Source organism: Mobula birostris, chromosome 32 (genome assembly GCF_030028105.1).
Source record: "Mobula birostris isolate sMobBir1 chromosome 32, sMobBir1.hap1, whole genome shotgun sequence".
Taxonomy (NCBI): Eukaryota; Metazoa; Chordata; class Chondrichthyes; order Myliobatiformes; family Myliobatidae; genus Mobula; species Mobula birostris.
In genome coordinates this window covers 27,910,433-27,933,051 of record NC_092401.1, presented here as the reverse complement: position 1 = coordinate 27,933,051, position 22,619 = coordinate 27,910,433, and the positions used below count along the sequence as shown (strand labels likewise).

Below are 22,619 nucleotides of genomic sequence, written 5' to 3'. Positions count from 1 at the left end.
TTTCTTACATCCATGTGCCTAGTGCATCAGCCTCTATCACCTCCCCTGGCAGTTTGTTCCAGACGCACTGTCTTAAATAAAAAAAACAACTACCTCTGGCATCGTTCTAAACTTTCCGTCATTCGCCTTAAATGGATGTCCTCTGGTATTAGCCATTTCCACCCTTGGAAAAAGATGCTGGCTGTCCACTTTATCTATTCCTCTCATAATCTCGTACACCTCTCACTCTCCCTCAGCTCCCCCCCCCCCCACCTTATTCTGGCTTCTTCCCCCTTCCTTTCCAATGGTGATGAAGGGCATCGGCCTGAGGTGTCGACTGTTTCTTCCCCTCTTTAGGTGCTGCCTGACCTGCTGAGTTACTCCAGTATTTTGTGTTTATCGCTCAAGATTTCCAGCATCTGTGGAATCCCTTGTGTTTATGACTTGGCAACTGGATCTGCCCACGAAAATGATCTTTCCCACAGAATAGGACTTGGTTAGACAATAGATAAAAGGCCTATGTTCACCACCAGAATGCTAATGTAAAGAAAGGAATGTAAAGAATGTGTAAGACAGAAGTGTTTCCTCATTTCATTTACAACAATATTCATTCCTGTCCAGAATCATGTGAACCTTGTGCACAGGAAGGGGAAAACGAAAGTCTGCTCACACCCAGGTTGCGGGAAGAGGTTTTATTTATCAAATCACCTACGGAGACATATGATCATTCATTCAGGTGAGTTCCACAAACTTCTGCACTTCAAGAAAGGCATAGTTTCTTTTAAATGAAGAGTTTGTTTTATTTTGAATTTGTAGTCTGTTCATAAGGAATGGAAACTATGAAAATTTTTTTTTTGCATGTTTGCGTAATGGTTAACATAACACTATATAGCGTCAGCAAACACACGTCGGGGTTCAGTTCCCTCCACTGTCCGTAAGGAGTTTGTGTGTTTCCTCCGGGTGCTCAGGTTTTATCCCATATTCTGAAAAGAAAGATGTATGGGTTAGGGTTAGTTAGTTGTGGGTCCGCGATGTTGGCACCAGAAACATGATGACACTTGCAGACTGCTCCCAGCACATAGCAAATGATGACACAAACTGACGCATTTTCGATGTACATATGACAAACAAAGCTAATCCCTTAATCTTCTTTACATTTATTTTGAATAATGCAACTACCATAATTGGAAAGTTTTTGTGAGCTAGTTACCAGCTGCAGGCTCTGCAGATTGTTAAGGAGATGTTTTATATGTAATGCCATCTTATTGCACATCAAGCCATTTTGGATCGGGCTGCATTGTTTAATCCAAGTAGGTTCATTAGGTCCCTGTAACTCATTATGTGGTTACTGTATGTTCTTATCATTAAATGACATTGATGAAATTGCAGATCAGGCTAGTTTAGCACAAGGACATATCAAGATGAATTTCTCAGTTCCATTTGTTCAACTAGCTGCTTTAGGAAAAGATTGTGACAATAAAATTTTACCCTTTCCATTAGAGGCAGACTCAGGCTTCTAGGAGAAGCTCAGGAGATAACGTGATCTGGTCCTAAAATTTATAAAGTCATTCAGCATGGAAACAGGCCAAGATGCCCACCCAAGCTAGTCCCATTTTAAAGTGAGTGACTGCTCTTTCATTAGCTGTGATTAGCTTTATTTGTCACAAAGAATACAGTGAAATGTGTCTTTTGTGTCCGATCAAATCAGTAAGGATGTGCTGGGGCAGCCTGCAAGTGTTGCCATGCTTCTGGCACCAATGTAGTATGGCTGCAACTCACTAACCTTAATCTGTGTGTCTTTGAAATGTGGGATGAAACCGGACTGCCCATAGGACCCCCATGCAGTCATGGGGAGAACATACAAACTCCTTACAGGTAGTAACAAGAATCAAGCCCCGATCTTTTAACTGGCACCCTGAGGTGATGTGCTAAGCACCAAGTTACCATGCTGTGAAGTTTTTGAACACTTGAGAGATTGGAGAACATAAATAAAAAAGCGGAGCTGTACTTTATAAACTGTGGAATACAAAGATTAACTTGCACAGGCTATGATACTGTTAGTGTGGGGAAATGTGTTTATGGCAAATAAGACCATAAGATATAGAAGCAGATGTAGGCCATTCAGCCAATCAAGTCTGCCCCACCATTCAATCATGGGCTGATCCAATTCTTCTAGTCAACCCCACTCCTCTGCCTTTTTCCCATACCCTTTGATGTCCTGGCTAATAAGAACCTGTCTGTCTCTGCCTTAAATGCACCCAATGACATGGCCTCCATAGCCGTTCATGGCAACAAATTCCACAGATCTACCACCTTCTGGCTAAAGTAATTTCTCCGCATCCCTGTACTAAATGGACGTCCTTCAATCCTGAATTTGTGTCCTCTTGCCCTAGACTCCTACCATGGGAAATAACTTTGCCATATCTAATCTGTTCAGGCCTTTTAACATTCAGAATGTTTCTATGAGATCCCCCCTCATTCTCCTGAACTCCAGGGAATACAGCCTAACAGCTGCCAGACATTCCTCATACGGTAACCAATCTCCAACGTGAGATTCTAACTATTTAATTGTTGGCTCTGAATATTCAGAAATACTGTGGTATCATGTGAAAAGCTTTTAAATAAGGCACTAAGACATAGGAGCAGAATTAGGCCATTTGGCCCATCGGATCTTTGCCACCATTCAATCATGCCTGATTTATTATCCTTTTCAATCTCCACATCGTAGTCAGAATGTTGATCTTAAGGCTTTAGCTCTTTGAGGTTTCAGCAAAGAGAGGCTTCACTCAAAGGAAACAAAGCTCTTTTTTTCCTTCACTTCTTTATATCTGCTCAGCTTGAACAGTAGGGATGACAGGCAGGATAGTGAAGTGCTTCTCTTGTGGGATGTGGGAAGGCAGGGAGACCTCCAGTGTCCCTGACGACCACAACCACAAGAAGCTGCAGCTGGATGCACTTCTAACAAACCGTGTTAAGGAGTTGGAGCTGGAATTGGATGAACTCAAGATCATTTGGGAGGCTGGTTGGATGATAGATAAGACAGATAAGAAAAGTAGTTACACTCAAAGTGCACGACACAGGAACTGGGTGATCAGAAGCGGAAAGGAGTTAAGGAACCAGTACAGAGTACCCCTGTGGCTGTCCCCCTCAACAACAGGTATAACACCTTTGGATACTGGTGGGGGGTGGAGTGATGACAAACAGGAAGGTCACAGAGGTCGGGTATCTGGCACTGGGTGTTTCTCTGTGACTCAGAAGGGAAGGGGGAGAAGAGGTATGCTATGGTGATAGGGAATTCATTAGTTATGGGAATTGACAGAAGGTTCTGTGGGCGAGAACAGCATTCCAGACGGTATATTGTCTCCCAGGTTCTTGATAGAGTTCTCAGAATTCTTAAGTGGGAGGGAAGGCATGAGGTTTTTAGATCACCAGGCTCTCTTCAGGGGAGGGTGGGACCTGCATGGAAAGGAACTAGAGGGGGGCGACTCATGTCCTAGCGGGAAGGTCTGTTAATGCTGCATGGTGGGGTTTAAATTAGAGTTGCGGGGAGATGGGAACCAGATGCCAGAACAGCTAATGGAGAGGTTGTGGAGGCAGGTGTTGGTAAGACATCAAAAAGAGTTGGGAATCAAATGGTTGAGCATGGTGCGACTAGTGTCTCGATCTACCTATATTTAGATGAAAGAAGTATCATAGAAAAGGTAGATGGTAGTGCTGAAAGTGAGGTAGCTGGTTACAAACAGAGGCAATATGTCGTGAGGAGGGCAAAATTCCAGTCAACAGGATGAGTTGCAATGTGAAAGGTGGACAAAATCGAAAAGGGTGAATACAGGACTGAAAGTGTTGTATCTGAATGTGTGCAGTACACAGAATAAGGTTGATGGACTTGCAGCAGGGTTGCAGATTGGCTGGTATGGGATCGTGGCTGAAAGATTATAGCTGGGAGCTTAATGTCCAAGGATACACATTGTATTGAAAGGATAGGCAGGAAGGCAGTGGGGGTGGCGTTGCTCTGTTGGTAAAATATGAAATCAAATCATTAGAAAAAGGTGACATAGGGTTGAAACGTATTGAATTGTTGTGGGTCGAGCTAAGGAACTGCAAGGGTGAAAAGCCCTGATGGGAGTGGTATACAGACCCTGTAAGGATATAGCCTACAAATTACAGCAGGATGCATCTTCTAGATAGGAGATAGGAGATAGAAGAAGAAATAATAGTAGTCATGGAGGACTTCAATCTGCAAATAGATTGGGAAATTCAGGCTGGTGCTGGATTCCAGGAGGGGAATTCTAGAGTGCCTACGAGATGGCTTTTTAGGGCAGCCTGTGGTTGAGCCCACTAGGAGATCAGGTACTCTGGATTGGGTATTGTGCAAAGAACCCCAGAATTGATTAGAGAGCTTAAGGTAAAATAACCCTTAGGGGAAGGTGATCATAATATGATCAAATTCACCCTGAAATTTGAGAAGGAGAGGCTAAAGCTAAAGTCAGATGTATCAGTATTGGAGTAGAATAAAGGGAATTATAGAGACGTGGGATAGGAGTTGGCCAGATAGTTTGGAAAAGAAAACTGGTAGGGATGATGGCAGAGCAGCATTGGCTGGAATTTCTGGAAACAACTCGGAAGGCACAGGAAGTAAACATCTCAAAGAGGAAGAAGTATTCTAAGGAACGATGACACAGCTGTGGCTAACAAGAGAAGTCAAAACCAGCGTAAGAGCCAAAGAGAGGGCATATAATGGAGCAAAAATTAGTGGGAAGTTAGAGGATTGGGAATCTTTTAAAAACCAACAGAAGAGAACTAAAAAAGTCATCAAAGAGGTAAAGATGGAATACAAAAGTAAGCTAGCCAATAATATTAAAGAGGATACCAAAAATTTCTTCAGATACATAGTGTAAAAGAGAGATGAGACTGGATATTGGACCGCTGGAAAACTATGCTGGAGGGGTTGTAATGGGAGACAACAAAGTAACAGATGAACTGAGTAAGTATTTTGCATCAGTCTTCACTGTGGAATGCACTAGCAGTATGGTGGAAGTTCCAGGTGTCAGGGGTCATTGAAGTGTGTGAAGTTACCATTGCTGGAGAGAAGGTTCTTGGGAAACTGAAGGTCTGAAGGTAGATAAGTCACCTAATCCATAAGATCATAAGATATAGGAGCGGTATTAGGCCATCTGGCCCATCGAGTCTGCTCCACCATTCAATCATGGCTGATCCTTTTTTTTTCTCCTCAACCCCAGTTCCTGGCCTTCTCCCCGTAACCCTTGATTCCATGTCCAATCAAGGACCAATCAACCTCTGCCATAAATACACCAATGACCTGGCCTCCATAGTTGCCTGTGGCAATAAATTCCGCAAATTCGCCACCCTCTGGCTAAATAAATTTCTCTAGCTCTGTTTTATAGACACCCCTCTGTCCTGAGGCTGTGCCCTCTTGTCCTAGACTCTCCCACCACTATGAGACACATCCTTTCCAAGTCTACTCTGTCTAGGCCTTTCAATGAGGTTCTTCCCCACCACCACCCCATCCTTCTGAATTCCAGCGAGTACAGAGACAGAGCCATCAAACGTTTCTCATAAGATAAGCCTTTCATTCCTGGAATCATCCTTGTGAACCTCCTCTGGACCCTCTCCAATGCCAGCACATCTTTTCTAAGATGAGCGGCCCAAAACTGTTCACAATACTCAAGGTGAGGCCTCACCAGTGCCTTATAAAGCCTCAGCATCACGTCCTTGCTCTTGTATTCGAGACCTCTTGAAATGAATGCTAACATAGCATTTGCCTTCCTCACCACTGACTCAAACTGCCAGTTAACCTTCAGAGTGTAGTGCACAAGGACTCCCAAGTCCCTCTGCATCTCAGATTTCTAGATTTTCTTCCTGTTTAGAAAATTAATCTCTACTACCAAAATGCATGACCATGCATTTTCCAACATTGTATTTCATTTGCCCATTCTCCTAATCTGTCTAAGTCCTTCTGCATCCTAACTGTTTCCTCAACACTACCTGCCCCTCCACCAATCTTCATATCGTCTGCAAACTTGGCAACAAAGCCATCTATTCCATCATCTATGTCATTGACATGCAGCATAAAGAGACGTGGTCCCAACACCGACACCTGTGGAACACCACTGGTCACTGGCAGCCAACCAGAAAAGGTTCCTCCTACCAATCAGTCAATGCTCTAACCATGTTAGTAACTTGCCTTTAGTACCATGGGCCTTAAACTTGGTAAGCAGCCTCATGTGTGGCACCTTGTTAAAGGCCTTCTGAAAGTACAAATATACAACATCCACTGCATCCCCTTTATCTATTCTACTTGTAATCTCCTCAAAGAATTGCAAATGGTTCATCAGAGAGGATTTTCTCTGAAGGATACCATGCTGACTTTGTACTACCTTGTCCTGTGTCACCAACTACTCCAACACCTCATCCTTAACAATAGACTCTAACATCTTCCTAACCACTGAGTTCAGGCTATCTGGTCTATAATTTTGTTTCTGCTGCCTTCCTCCTTTCTTGAGTGGAGTAACATTTGCTATTTTCCAGTCCAGTGATTTATGAAAGATCATTTCTAATACCACCACAATCTCTAACGCTACCTCCTTCAGAACCCTGGGGTGCTGTTCCTCTGGTCCAGATGGTGTGCACCCCAGAATTCTGACAGAGGTGGCTAAAGAGATTGTGGAGGCATTAGTAATGATCTTTCAAGAATCACAAGATTCTGGAATGGTCCCAGAAAGTTGGAAAAAGAGTGGGCTCCCTCACCTCTGACCCTCTTTCTCTCCCACACAGAAGCCCCTCAGGGGCTGAGTCTCCTCCTTTATTACCTGTATACCCTGAGCGTATTGCCACCCGCGGCTCTAATCTGCTAATTAAATTTGTGGATGACACTACATTGATTGGCCTCAGCTCAAACAATAACGAGGTGGCCTACAGGGAAGAAGTCATCTCTCTGACACTGTGGTGTCAAGAAAACAACCTCTCCCTCAATGTCGCAAAAACAAAGGAGTTGGTTGTGGATTACAGGAGAAATGGAGATAGGCTAACTCCATTGACATCAATGGATCTGGGGTTGAGAGGGTAAGCAGCTTCAAGTTCCTTGGCATCCACATCACCAAGGACATCCCATCTGTGTGGTGAAAGTTTGTTGAGGAAGTTTGATATGGGCCCCCAAATCCTAAGAACTTTCTACAGGGGCACAGTTGAGAACATCCTGACTGACTGCATCACTGCCTGGGTACGGGAACTGTACCTCCCTTAACAGCAAGACTCTGCAGAGAGTGGTGTGGACAGCCCAGTGCATTTGTAGTGGTGAACTTCCCATGATTCAGGACATTTACAAGGACAGGTGTGTAAAAAGGGCCTGTAGGATCACTGGGGACCCAAGCCATCCCAACCACGATCTTTTGCAGCTGCAACCATCTGGGAAGTGGTACCGCAGCAGAAAAGCCAGGGCCAGCATGCTCTGGGACAGCTTCTTCCACCAGACCATCAGACTAATAAAACTCACGCTGACTTGAGTGTACTCTATATTACATTGACTGTTCTATTTATTATAGATGTTTATAAATTACTATGATTACAGATTTCACATTTAGATGGAGATGTAACATAAAGAGTTCTACTCCTCATGTATGTGAAGGATGTAAGAAATAGTCAATTCAATTCAATTCAAATTTCAAATGTTACTTCCCTCTTCAAGAAGGCAGAGAGGCTGAAGAAAGGAAACTATAGAACAGTTAGTTTGACCTCAGTTGTTGGGAAGATGTTGGAATCAATTATTAAGGATGCAGTCTCAGGGTACTTGGAGGCATATGATAAAATAGGCCATAGTTTCCTTGAAGGAAAATCTTGCCTGACAAATCCACTGGAATTCTTTGAAGAAGTTACAAGTAATATAGACAAAAGACAATCAGTTGATGTTGTGTAATTGTATTTTCAGAAAACCTTCATCAACCTTTATCAAACATGAGGCTGCATAACAAGCTAAGAGCCCATGATATTACAGGAAAGATTCTAGCATGGAGAAAGCAGTGGCTGATTGGCAGGGGCAAGGAGTGGGAATAAAGGGAACCTTTTCTGACTGGTTGCTGGTGACTAGTGGTGTTCCACAGGGATCTGTGTTGGAACTGATTCTTTTTATGTCATATGTTAATGATTTAGATGATGGAATTGTTGCCTTTGTTTCAATGCTTGCAGAAGATATGACGAGGGGCAGGTATTTTTGAGGAAGTGGGCTACAGAAGGACTTGTGGAGATGAGATAAGACAGATGAGAATGGGCAGAGAAATGGCAGATGGAAAACAGTGTTGGGAAGTGTGTACTCATGCACTTTGGGAGAGCAGATTTGGGCCTCATCGAAAGAATGTGCTGAAACTGGAGAGGGTTCAAAGGAGGTTCATGAAAATGATTCAAGGATTGAATGGCTTGTCACATGAAGAGTGTATGATGACCTTGGGTCTGTATTCACTAGAATTCAGAAGAACGAGGGGTGATCTCATTGAAACCTATCGAATGGTGAAAGGCCTTGATAGAGTGGATGTGCAGAGGATGTTTCCTATGGTGCGGGAGTCTAAGACCAAAGGTCACGGGCTTACAATAGAGGGGCGTCCTATTAGAATGGAGATGAGGAGGAATTTTTTTTGGCCAGAGAGTGGTGAGTCTGTGGGAAGTCTTTGCCACAGGCAGCTGTGGAGGCCAAGTCTATATATATATATTTATTTTTTTTTTAAGGCTGAGGTTGATAGGTTCTTGATTGGCCAAGGCATGAAGGGATACAGGGAGAAGGCAGGGAATTGGGACTGAGAGGCAAATAGGATCAGCGATGATGAAATGACAGAGCAGACTTGATGGGCCAAATTGTCTAATCCTGCTTCTGTATTTTATGTTCTTATAGTCTAACCTTCGATGCCTTTGTTAATCCAAGAACCTATCAACCCTCGCTTAAAGTATACCCAATGACTTGGCCTCCACAGCCGTATGTAGCAATGAATTCTATAGATTCACTCTTCTCTAGCTAAAGAAATTCCCTCATCTCTGATCTAAAGGATTGTCCCTTCTATTTTGAGGCTGTGCCCTGTGGGCATTGACTTCCCCTCTATAGGAGACATCTGCTCCATGTCCATTCTTTCTAGCCCTTTCAATAAGTTTTAAAGAGATGCCCCCCTCATTTTTCTAAATTCCAGCGCGTACAGGTCCAGAGCCATCAAACACTCCTCGTATATTAACCTTCTCATTCCTCTGACCATTCTAGTGAACCTCCTTTCTTAGATAAAGAGACCAAAACTGCTCACAGTTCTCCAAGTTTAGTCTGTTCAATATAAAGCCTCAGCATTATATCCTGGCGTACATATTCTAGTCCTCTTGAAATGAATGCTAACTTTGGATTTGCCTTCTTTACCATTGATTCAACCTTAACCTTAAAGGAATCTTTCATAAGGGCTCCCAAGTTCATTTACACCCCTCATTTATGAAATTTCTCTTCGTCTGTGCCTTTTTTCCCTTCTACCAAAATGCATGACAATATACTTCCGAAAATCCAAGTAAACGATATCTACAGACTGTCCTTTGTCGATCATGTATCTTATTTCCTTAAAGAGTTCTAACAGATTCCTCAGGTAAGATTTTCCCTTAAGGAAACCATGCTGACTTTTATCATGTGCCTCTAAGTACCCTGAAACTGTATCCTGAATAATGGACTTCAGCATCTTACTAACCACTGAAGTCAGGCTAAATAGCTTATAAGTTCCTGTCTTTTGTCTGCCACCTTTCTTAAGGAGTGGAGTGATATTTGTAATTTTTCAGTCCTCCAGAACCATTTCAGAATCTAATGATTCTTGAAAGATCTCTATTAATGCCTCTACAATCTCTTCAGCTACCTCTTTCAGGACCCTGGAGTAAAGTCCATCTGATCCATGTGTTCCTATCTACTTTTAGACTTTTCAGCTTCCCAAGTACCCACCCTCTCCTTACTAATAGCAATCACACTCACTTCTGCCCCCGACACTCTTAATTTTCCGGCATACTGCTAATGTCTTCCAAAGTGAAGCCCATTACTATATATATTAAATTCATCCGCCATTTCTTTGGCCCCCCGTTACTACCATTATTTTCCAGCAGTCTGATGTCCACTCTTACTACTTTTTTACTCTTTTTATATATATCTGAAAAAAAGCATTGGGTATTCTCTTTTATATTACTGGCCAGCTGAGTTTTCCTGTATGTATCAGGAATTTAGCCTGAAGATTTAACTGTGATAAGCTCAGACAGCTTTCTGCCCCCGTGTTTCTCACTGGATCACTTGTTCTGTTTTAAGTTCCACAAGCACCAAGGGTAGAGAAGGATGAGTTTAGAGCTATTACCTTGATGAATAAACGTAGGACCAAGTGTCTGAGTGATTAGTATGTGGTACCCGAGGCAAGAGAGTATAAATTTCTTCAGTCTGCAATTGTATAGCTTGCTTTGGAGGTTAGCAGACAGCTCTTTCCATTAAAGTGATATCCAGTGACATATCTGGTCGTCATTAAACCCCTCATGCTTTCCAAAAATAATCTGCCCTGAGAATTAAGAAAGTCCAAGACATGACAGGGGATGGTAGTTGAAAGCTGGTCTGGGAACTCAGTCAGTGCCAGACCAGGAATTTATAAACCACACAGTCCTGTGACAAAATTGGGGTGACACTTGTGTAACTTGCTCCCTAAAGTAGTATTATATAACACGACATTTTTCTCATGTGTAAATAAGATGAAAATTCACTTCTTTCCTTCGCTTCAGCTGAGCAGATACATTCAGAATGGACTGCAGGGCATGATGAATATTACTGGTGGACCCTTATGATTTATGAAAATAGACAGAAGGCCTCCAGTTTTAAGACTATACTTTTAACAGAATGTTTAGAAAAGTCCTGTTTCTAATACTTTCAGAAATCATTTAGGTCTGAGGGAGCGCTCCATGCCTGATCTTTCAGTTAAGATAAGATAATTGATTCCATATTCAGCATAACGGTTGTGAAAGGAGGAGTTTTGGGCAAATAGTTTGCCATAATATAACATTCTGTGCTGACTCAAGACTTCTCTGTCATGTCTGTGCACCTCTGCCAATCTGCAGTAAAATCCTAAATCTTGGCGGCAATAAAATTAGGTCTGTGCTAAAATTTAAGAGTTCAGATTAATTGTCATTCTCTCAGGTGAGAAAACAGGTTTGTGGACAAAGTGTGGAAATCCATAAAAGTTAACTTTCAGATTGAGTTGGTAGTAAGAAAGGCAAATGCAATGTTAGCATACACTTTGAGAAGACTAGAAAAGAAAACCAAGGATATAATGCTGTGACTTTACAAGGCATTGGTAAGACCACACTTGGAGTATTGTGAGCAGTTTTAAACCCTTTATCTAAGAAAAGATGTACTGATGTTAGAGAGAGTCAAGAGGAGGTTTACAAGAATGATCCTGCGAATGACAGGGTTAATGTAGAAGCATTTGATGGCTCTGGGCCTGTACATGCTGGAGTTTAGATAAGAGTGACCATGGAGAGGATGTTTTGCAATAGTGGGACAGTCTTGGACCAAGCGCACAGCCTCAAGGACAGATGTGAGGAGGAACTTCTTTAGCCAGAGAACGATGAATCTGTGGAATACCTTGTCACAGACAGCTGTGGAGACCAAGTTGTTGGGTATGTTTAAAGTGGCGGTTGATAGATTATTGATTAGTAAGAGTGTCAAAGATTATGGGGAGAAAGAAGGAGAATGTGCTTGAGTTAGAAAATAAATCAGCCATGATCAAAAGATAGAGTAGATTCAGTGGGCAGAGTGAACTAATTCTGCTCCTTTGTCTTATGGTCTTATTTTGGATGTGGTAAGATTGTGGTTATTAGCTACTAGACTAAAGAAGAAAAGATCTCATTCATTTGAGGTCAACGTTCTGAAGTTTCCACTAAATAAGTTTTTATCCAAAATGAATGAACCATCTCTGAACCTAATTTCATAGTTTCCTTCCACCTAGGAGTGCGAGATTTTATTTGTGAAACATGTGGGAAGTCATTTAAAAGGAAGAATCACCTCGAAGTTCATCGAAGGACACACACGGGCGAGACACCACTCCAGTAGGTTTACTATTTAAGTAAATGTTATCTTGGGAATGCAGATGAAGCAAATGCTTGTAGATCCCTCATTTGTCCGTAGCACATCAGTTAGATATGCTTAAGAGTTCAGTGCTGTGGAGCCAACCCTGACCATGGGGACTGTATGTGTAGAGGTTGCGTATTTTCCCCCTGAACATGGGTTTCTGGGATATTCTTTGGTTACTCCTGCATCCCAAAAAATGGTTAAAGGACAAAGTAAGTTTATTATCAAAGTCATTGGTGGTGTTTGCTTCAACGACCAACACAGTCTGAGTGTGTGCTCAAGACAACCTGCAAGTGTCAAAGCTCAAAGTAAATTTATCATCGAAGTATGTATACATCATCATAATGCTACATTGAGATTCATTTTCTTGCAAAACTGCACACAAAGTCTGACAACCAACCAACGTATGAAAGAAAGCAATCTCTGCAAATTAAAAATAAATAATTCTGGGCACATTGGTTGTAGAGACCTTGAAAGTGAGTGCATAGATTTGCAGAATCAGTTCAGTGTTGTAGTGAGTGAAGTTATCTATGCAGGTTCAGAAGCTCGATGGTTGTACGGTAATTATTATTCCTGCAACTGGTGTTGTGGGACCTAAGGCTGCTATACCTCTTGTAGTGAGAAGAGAGCATGGCCTTATATGGTGATGGTCTTTGATGATGGATGCTGCTTTCATATGTCAGTGCTCCTTGTAAATGTGCTCAATGGTGGGGAGGGTTTTTCCATCATTTTTTACAGGCTTTTCTGCTGGTGGGTATTGGTGTTTCCCTAGGTTAAGATTAGTTACTTGGCTGCTGTACTGCATATTAGCAGATGAAAAAGAATTGAAGGAGAATAATGGCGAGCAGTGGCATGGTAGTGTAGTGGTTAGCATAACACTTTACAACGCTTACAACTGCAGTTCAATTTGTCTTATCAATGATGGACAGAAAGCATTCAGTTGGGGTGCACAGTGGCCTGGTATGGCAATAGCTCTGTGTGTGATGCAAGAAACTGCAAAGAATTGTGGACAAAGCTGAGCAAACTATCTGTAAGGAGGTTGTGTTTTCCCCCTGTGACCACGTGTGTTTTCTTTCTGTGCTCTGGTTTCCTCCCACATTCTAAAGACATACGAGTTAGGGTTAGTAAATTGTGGGCTTGCTTTGTTGGCCCCTAGCATGTCCTTGGGTTGTCTTGGTCATTGGTGTAAACAATGCATTTCACTGTATGTTTCAATGTATATGTGATAAATAAAGCTAAATTTATAAGATCTTTAATCTTTAAAGGGAAGTAACAGGAGTAGAAATGAATTAATAGGCTTGTTCTACTGACAGCCAACATGGAATAACTGGGACGAAGTTCTAGAAATCATAGAGCACTACAGCACAAAATCAAGTCTTTCAGCCCATCTAACCCATGCCAAACTATTATTCTGTCTAGTCCCATCGACTCACGTCTGGGCTGTGGTCATCCATACACCTCCCATCCGTGTAATTATCCAGACTTCTCTTAAATATTAAAATAAAACCGGCATGCACCACTTCTGTGGGCAGCTCATTCCACACTCTCACCATCCTCTGAGTGAAATTGTACCCCCTCGTGTTCTGTTATAATGAAAAGTGAAATGAATAATGAATAGAAAAAGAATTTGTAACCATTATTTTCATTATAATGTTCAAACTTATTTATTTTGAAGTTCAAAGTAAATTTATTATCGAAGTACATATTCGCCGCCATATACTACCTTGAGATTCATTCTTCCATTCACAGTAGAATAAAAAAATGCAATAGAATTAATGCAAAACTATACAATAACAAAGACTGACAAACAATCAATGTGCAAAAAAAGACAAACTATGCAAATAAAATAATAAGTAAATAAATAATACTGAGAACATGAGTTGTAGCCTTGAAAATGAGTCTGTAAGTCGTAGAATCAGATCACTGTTGAGGTGACTGAAATTATCCACATTGGTTCAGGAGCTTGATGGTTGTAGGGTAATAACTGTTCCTTAACCTGGTGCCAAGGCATGGCCAGGACGGTGGAGGTCCTTGATGATGGATGCTGCTTTCTTGTAGCAGTGCTCCTTGTAGGTGGGTTCAGTGGTGGGAAGCTTCTCCTGTGATGGACTAAGCTATATCTGCCATTTTATTAGGCTTTTCCATTCATGGGCATTGGTGTTCCCATACCAGACAATCATGCAACCAGTCAGCATATTGTACATCAATAGATGTTTGTTAGAATTTTAGTTGATATACAAAATCTGTGCAAACTTCTAAGAAAGTGGAGGCATTATCGTGCTTTCTTTGAAATGGTACTTACGTTCTGGTCCGAAGACAGATACTCTGATGTGTTAATGCCAAGGAATTTAAGGTTACTGATTTAATTCTGGTGAAACCACCTGCAGTTATGACTACTCTGCCCCTACAATGTGCCCTTTGCTCTTCCTACCCAGAGTTTTGTAAAGACTTGCAAACTCATTACTTGACGCAAACAACTTCCATCTCACTAGATTCCATCTGTGAAAAGATAGAAACATAGAAAATAGGTGCAGGAGTAGCAATTTGGCCCTTCGAACCTGCACCGCCATTTATTATGATCGTGGCTGATCATCCAACTCAGAACCCTGCACCAGCCTTCCCTCCATACCCCCTGATCCCCGTAGCCACAAGGGCCATATCTAACTCCCTCTTAAATATAGCCAATGAACTGGCCTCAACTGTTTCCTGTGGCAGAGAATTCCACAGATTCACCACTCTCTGTGTGAAGAAGTTTTTCCTAATCTCGGTCCTAAAAGGCTTCCCCCTTATCCTCAAACTGTGACCCCTCGTTCTGGACTTCCCCAACATCGGGAACAATCTTCCTGCATCTAGCCTGTCCAATCCCTTTAGGATTTTATACGTTTCAATCAGATACCCCCTCAATCTTCTAAATTCCAACGAGTACAAGCCCAGTTCATCCAGTCTTTCTTCATATGAAAGTCCTGCCATCCCAGGAATCAATCTGGTGAACCTTCTTTGTACTCCCTCTATGGCAAGGATGTCTTTCCTTAGATTAGGGGACCAGAACTGCACACAATACTCCAGGTGTGGTCTCACCAAGGCCTTGTACAACTGCAGTAGTACCTCCCTGCTCCTGTACTCAAATCCTCTCGCTATAAATGCCAGCATACCATTTGCCTTTTTCACCGCCTGCTGTACCTGCATGCCCACTTTCAATGACTGGTGTATAATAACACCCAGGTCTCGTTGCACCTCCCCTTTTCCTAATGGGCCACCATTCAGATAATAATCTGTTTTCCTATTTTTGCCACCAAAGTGGATAACTTCACATTTATCCACATTAAATTGCATCTGCCATGAATTTGCCCACTCACCCAACCTATCCAAGTCACCCTGCACCCTCTTAGCATCCTCCTCATAGCTAACACTGCCGCCCAGCTTCGTGTCATCTGCAAACTTGGAGATGCTGCATTTAATTCCCTCATCCAAGTCATTAATATATATTGTAAACAACTGGGGTCCCAGAACTGAGCCTTGCGGTACCCCACTAGTCACTGCCTGCCATTTTGAAAAGGTCTCGTTTATTCCCACTCTTTGCTTCCTGTCTGCTAACCAGTTCTCTATCCACATCAATACCTTACCCCCAATACCGTGTGCTTTAAGTTTGCACACTAATCTCCTGTGTGGGACCTTGTCAAAAGCCTTTTGAAAATCCAAATATACCATATCCACTGGTTCTCCCCTATCCACTCTACTAGTTACATCCTCAAAAAATTCTATGAGATTCGTCAGACATGATTTTCCTTTCACAAATCCATGCTGACTTTGTCCGATGATTTCACCGCTTTCCAAATGTGCTGTTATCACATCTTTGATAACTGACTCCAGCAGTTTCCCCACCACCGACGTTAGGCTAACCGGTCTATGATTCCCCGGTTTCTCTCTCCCTCCTTTTTTAAAAACTGGGGTTACATTAGCCACCCTCTAATCCTCAGGAACTAGTCCAGAATCTAAGGAGTTTTGAAAAATTATCACTAATGCAACCACTATTTCTTGGGCTACTTCCTTAAGCACTCTGGGATGCAGACCATCTGGCCCTGGGGATTTATCTGCCTTTAATCCCTTCAATTTACCCAACACCACTTCCCTACTAACATGTAAAGATAGTAACATACTGTGACCCAGTTATTTTCCTTGATGCCAAAAGTATTTTACAGCTAGGCTTCACAACTATCTGTGGAAGAATGGCTTCGCAAAAGTATAACGTTTCAATCTTAGGGGTAAAGTTCTGAATCAGATAGAATCAGCATAGTCTTTGTGTAAGCTGAAAAAGAAAGGGGTTCATATCATTGGTTTGTGTTGCCTGTAATTAACGATGAAGGATCAACTTTATTTGCCATAAATATTTACATGTATTAGGAATTTGCTCTGGTGTTTTGGTTAAATGCAACAACATTAAAACAATTATAAAGAATTATATGTAAAAAAAATTAGAGGTTAAAGTATGAATATGGAATGAAATGTGGATAAATACATAAAAGCTTGTACACTCAGGAGCCACTTTATTAGGTACAGGAGTGGAACCCAGTGTGGTCTTCCAGTACCGTAGCCCATCCATACAAGATTGGACAGGTTGTGTACTCAGAGATTCTGTTCTGCACACCACTGTTGTAAACTGAGCTTATCTGAGTCACAGTGGCCTTACTGTCAGCTTGAATCTGTCTGGCCATTCTATGACTTCTCTCATTAATAGGGAGTTTTCACCCACAGAACTGCTGCTGACTGACGTTTTCTTTCTTTGCACCATTCTCTGTAAACTCGAGACAATGTTGTGCATGAAAATTCCAGATTAGCAACTCCTGAGTTATTTGAACCACCTTGTATGGCACCAACAATCATTTCACGGTCAAAGTCACTTTGATCACATTTCTTCCCCATTCTGATGTTTGATATAGCCATAGAATTGGGTCATTTGCTATTCATTTGTTCAGCTTCATTCTTCTTCTGCCTTCTCCTGATGACCCTTAACCCCCTCACCAATCAAGAACCTGTCAATCTCTGCCTTAAATACACCCAGTCACTTACTCTCCACGACCCTCAATGGTAATGAGTTCCAGATTTACCACCCATGCAACTGATTTTCTACTTCAAATTGAAGTATTAGTATTGGGTTTATTATTGTCACATGCACCAAGATATAGTACCTTGCATACTGTTTATACAGCACAAATCATCGCACAGTGCATTGAGCTAGAGTAAGGGAAGAATGCAGAATAAAATGTAAATGCTACCTAAAATGCAGTGTTGGTGAATGATGAAAGCGCAAAATCATAACAAGGTAACAAAGTGGGATAGTTTGGCCAGACGTTATGGTCGGCATGGGCAAAGTTGGCCAAATTGATCAATTTCTATGCTGCCTGTGTCTATGATTCTAGAAAACAATAAATTTGATCTTTTGAGGATATCTATGCAAGATCATAACAAGTTAGACTGAAGCCAAAAGTCCATCATATCATACAAGAGGTCCATCCAAGATTCTGATAATAGTAGGGTAGAAGCTGCTCTTGAATTTCCTGTTACGTACTTTCAGGCTTTTGTATCTTCTGCTTGATGGGAGAGCCGAGAAGTTGTAACCTGAGGTTCCAGTAAATTATTTACAGGCAATAGATTGCTGTGGGAATGGAAAGGCAACTAGGTTTCTTTGGATGAATTAGCTAAGTAGGTTTTACTGCCAACAATTACCAGTGAGCCTGTACCAAATTAAGAACTCAAATTCAGGTTAGTTTATTGCTATATTCACCAGGGTACCATGAAATTAATTGTATGAAGTTTGCAGAGTTAAATAGCATACTGTGTAAATAGTGTACTTTCTAAATAGTGGTATTGTACAAAGATAGGGCAGATAGTATCGAGAAAATGGAGTCTGCAGAAAGACTGGACAGATTAAGAGAATGGGCAAAGAGGGAGCAGATGGGATAGAGTGTAGGGACCACTTTGGTTGCAGGAATAAAGGTATATACTCTTTTCTAAAAGGGGAAAAATTGAGAAATCAGAGGTGCAAAGGAACTTGGGAGTCCTTATGCAGAATTCCCAAAAGGTTAATTTGGAGGTTGAGTCAAGGTATGGAAGGCAAATGCAGTGCTAGCATTCATTTCGAGAGGACTGGAATGTAAAACCAAGGATGTAATGCTGAGGTTTTATAAGTCATTGGTCAGGCCACACTTGGAGTACAGTGAATAGTTTGGGATCCCTTATTTGAGAACGAATGTATTGGCATTGGAGAGGGTCCAGATGATGTTCGCGAGAATGATCCTGGGAACGAAAGTGTTAACATATGAGGAGCCTTTGATGGCACTGTGCTTGTACTTGTTAGAGTTTAGAAGAATGAGGGGAAATCTCGTCAAAATCTATCAAATATTGAAAGGCCTAGATTGCATGGACATATTTCCTATAGTAGGGGAGTCTAGGACCAGAAGGCACAGCCTCAGAGTGAAAGAATGTTCCTTTAGAACAGAGCTAAGGAGGATTCTCTGTAGTCATAGGTTAGTGAGTCTGTGAAATTCATTGCCACAGATATCTGTGGAGGCCAAGTCATTGGGTATACTTAAAGTGGAGGTTGATAGGTTCTCTTTTTTTTTTAGTAAGAACATCAAAAGTTACAGGAAAAAGACAGGAGAATGGGGTTGAGAAGAACAATAAAACCACCAAAATGGAATTGTGGAACGTACTCAATGGGCTGAGTGGCCTAATTCTGCTCCTATGTCCTATGGTATTAAATAAACAGGGAAAAACTAATGGTCCAAGTACCGGAGAATAGTGTACCAGAACCTTGGACAACACTAGGTGCTAATGAGGTTTATATTCATCAGGCTTTTTCTTTTGTGTTCAAAGGTGTGAAATATGTGGCTATCAGTGTCGACAGAGGGCTTCGCTGAACTGGCACATGAAGAAACACGACACCGAGATACAGTACAACTTCACCTGCGAATACTGCGGCAAGAAGTTTGAGAAGATGGACAGCGTCAAATTTCATAAGCTAAAGAGTCACCCTGAGTGTCAGACCCTGTGACCTTGCTGGACTTGGACTGCTGTGACAAGAGGAGCATGCACAGATCCTCCTCGCCATCTCATAATGTCTGTGCAAGCACTGTTAATTCAAAAATGAGATTTTATATTTTCAGCTTCTCTATAGTAAAAATTTTCAAGCTGTTAGGGGGTAGGGTGGGTGTTGCTGACACGGGGGACATGCAGTAAGCTTACTTGAATCCTGGGACAAAGCAGTCACTGAGAGTGGTGTCCTGCTCGGGGTAAAGCCTGACCCAGCCACAGCCAAACTGTGAGAGATCTGAGCGCAAAGACCGTTATCAGCAAATAAAAAGTGTAGGGAATTAAAGACTTGGAGTCATAGAGCTCTGCAGCACAGAAACAGGCCGTTTGGCCCATCTAGTCCATATTGAACCGTTATTCTGTCCGGTTCCATCGACCCGTACCTGGACCTAGCCTTCCATACCCCAAATTATCCAAATTTCTCTCAAATGTTGAAGTTCCAATATTATTGATATATTTTCTGCAGGTAGGTGACTAGAACTGTTCTGCATGCACATCACTATTGATCAAGTATTGGGGGCAAACAATGATATCAAACATATCAAACAAAATCTGGAGGAACTCATAAGTTGGGCAGCATCAATGGAGGGAACTAAACAGTCTATGTTTGGGCTGAGACACTTCATCAGAACAGTGGACTAGGGAGAGCCCTGATGAAGGCAAAAAGCAACAAAGCCACTGGTGCTGACAGGATCTCAGTGTAGATCTTGAAGTAAGGTGAACCAGCACTCCGGCACTGCATGCGTGCCCTGTTCACGAAGGTCTGGGAAAAGGAACATCTACCCTCAGCTTAGGGATGTTGTAATAGTGTCCATATTCAAGAACTTGTCAAATACAGTCAATGTTCTTGCATGTATCCTACAAAGTTGACTGCTTACTTCCCTTCATAGGGAACTGACTTGTTGAGTTCCTCCAGATTTGGGTGTAAAACAAAAGTAGCCCCTAGATCTTGAAATTCCATTCGATAACATTGCAGTCTGGTTCTGGTCTTTGGCTTCTCTTTCCCTCCTTGGCGTGATTCAAATCTAACCCAAAAGATCTCTCAGAATTCATACCCTAGTCTGACAGAAGATTCGATTCCATCGGGCTTGGGTCAGGTAGCCAAGCTGTGTTTCTGAAACGACTGCTGCTGAAGCCAAAGACAGGGTTGGTACTGAACTTGTTAATTATCCCTGAATTAAATGGTGTACTTTTAGAACTCCTGGCTGCCATTGGATCTTCTTGTGACTTGTATCCGGGTGGCACACCATGTTAGTAAGGTTGAAGTTGCACTGGTGTAAGCAGTGAGATAGAGTAGTGTTTCAGAGATCTCCCATAAACTTGTCAACAGGACTGAGCAATCATTAGAATGACTGATAAGCACAGAGATTCTACAGGTCCTGGAAATTGTGAAGAATGTACACAAAATGCTAGAGGAACTGAGCAGACCAGGCAGTATCTATGGAGTAAAATAAACTCCCAATGAAAGATCTTGGCTTGAAACACTGACTGTATTCTTGTCTGTATACACTCCCTGATCTGTTGAGTTCCTCCAGCACTTGGTGTTGTTCCATTAGAAGACCATTGAAATCTAAGAGCTGAATTAGGCCATTTGACCCATTGGGTCTGCTCTTCTATTCCATCATGGCTGATTTATTATCCCTCTCAACCTCATTTTCTGCCTTTTCTGGTAACCTTTGAGAACAATCAAGAACCTTTCAGTCTCCACTTTAATATACTCAATGACTTGGCCTCCACAACCATCTGTGTCAATGAATTCCACAGATTCACTACATTCTGACTAAGAAAAATAATTCTCCTCCTCTCTGTTCTAAAGGAATATCCTATTCTGAGTTGTGCCCTCTGGTCCTAGAGTTCCCCTGAACATTCTATCCATGTCCACCCTATCTATGCCTTTCAATATTTAATGAAATCGTCCCACTCATTCTTCTAAATTCCAGCGAGAACAGGCCCAGAGCCATCCTTACATATTAACGTCATTCTCATGCACCGATGGACCCTCTCCATTGTCAGCACATCCTTTCGTAGATAAGGACCAATAGTAAATGTCATCTTAGATTCCTTTGTTTGCATCCTTGTCTTGGTTTACTAAATAGCTCTGGTCCCCTGCTGTGCAAAGGAATGCACGTTATCAAGGACCTTTCTTGCCTGGGTTGCCTGCACATTATCTGTAAACTATTCATGCCTGGACATTATCTTAGTCCTAGCCTTGTCATGGCTTCCATATCTGCATCTTCATCTGGTTTTCAAAGCAGTACTCTTTGATAATAAGAAAGAGGTGACAGGTAGGACAAGTACTTAACTGATTTTCAGCATATTCCTTTATGCCCTAGGCAATCAGCCAAGCGGAGAAACCATCCAGAGGAGTGGGCACGGAGATGCTTTGCTCCTTGCAGAAGGATAACCACAAAAGCTAGGAGAATAAGCAAGATCTCTGAAGCCAGCCCTCCAGAGCAGAGCATGACTTGGGGATAGGAGCAGGACTAATGACATCTCTCAAAGGAGCCCTATCCCACTTTTCTTTAACCCATGCATCTAAAGCACGATGCTTTTTCCTATCCTGCTCTCACACAGTGCTAACGCATGAGTGTTTATACCTATGCCATTTGGGTCTTCTTAATGTTAAGCAAGCCATCAACAAAATGACTGTTTACAAGTTCAACCAAGACGGTGACAAATATTTGAATGTACATTGAAAGTTTTAATTTTGTGGTGTTTTATGTTAGTAAACGTCAAATTATTTTATTGTAAATTTTGGTTGTTATTTTGCATCTGATGCCAAGGGTATTTTTATTTTGCGGTTTTCCAACTTGAATTTGGATGTCAGTCAGTTCCCATGGGTGATGTATGGCCACTTAAAATAGAACATGAAATAGGCAGGAGCTGTGATATTTCCTGGCCTCTTCCTCCAACCTTGTGATTACCTTCCAGTTTTCCTGTGTCTCGAAGTTATTGAGTGGTGAATGTACAAGCTGTGATGCTGGAGGGGATGACCATGGATTCTCTAGCAATTATGATTTACCTTGTAATATTTTCCAACAAGGGTTGCTTAGCCCGGGGACAGTGGCAACTTGCCACATCCAGGGTTTCTTCCGATAACTGTTCCAGTTTCTAGAGTTGGATCTCATCTGTAAGGAAAGAGAAAAAGAAATGTAGAGGGAGGTTTATCTATGGCTTTCCTTGACCTATCCTCACTCACCTCTGAACCATCTCATTTCTCACCATCCTCTTCTCATCTCCAACCCATCACACCTGCCCCCGCTCCCTCCCACCCCAGACCATCCTGCTGCCCCTTCTCCTAGCTGCCAACTTCCCACCTCCCCATCTCCCTCCCCCCTACTCCTGCTCAACTACCCAGCTGCCCTGTCCCACACATTCCCATGCATCCCCTTCCCTCTCTCCTCTCTCCCGTCAATATAGGAAAATGCTT

At 42.1% G+C, this 22,619-nt stretch overlaps 1 protein-coding gene across 2 annotated transcripts in view; it reads left to right on the top strand.

The window, feature by feature from the left end:
- znf653 (zinc finger protein 653) overlaps positions 1 to 21,938 on the top strand; it is a 57,783-nt gene extending 35,845 nt beyond the window's left edge. The window contains exons 6-8 of one of the 2 annotated variants that reach the window (XM_072248304.1): positions 601 to 715; positions 11,979 to 12,078; positions 18,974 to 21,938. In XM_072248304.1, the coding sequence (XP_072104405.1) occupies positions 601 to 715; positions 11,979 to 12,078; positions 18,974 to 19,151 (393 nt within the window). In that variant the 3' untranslated portion in view covers positions 19,152 to 21,938. The remainder of the gene's footprint in view (positions 1 to 600; positions 716 to 11,978; positions 12,079 to 18,973) is intronic. The other variant, XM_072248305.1, reaches the window with a different exon arrangement.
- Positions 21,939 to 22,619: the final 681 nt, after the last annotated feature.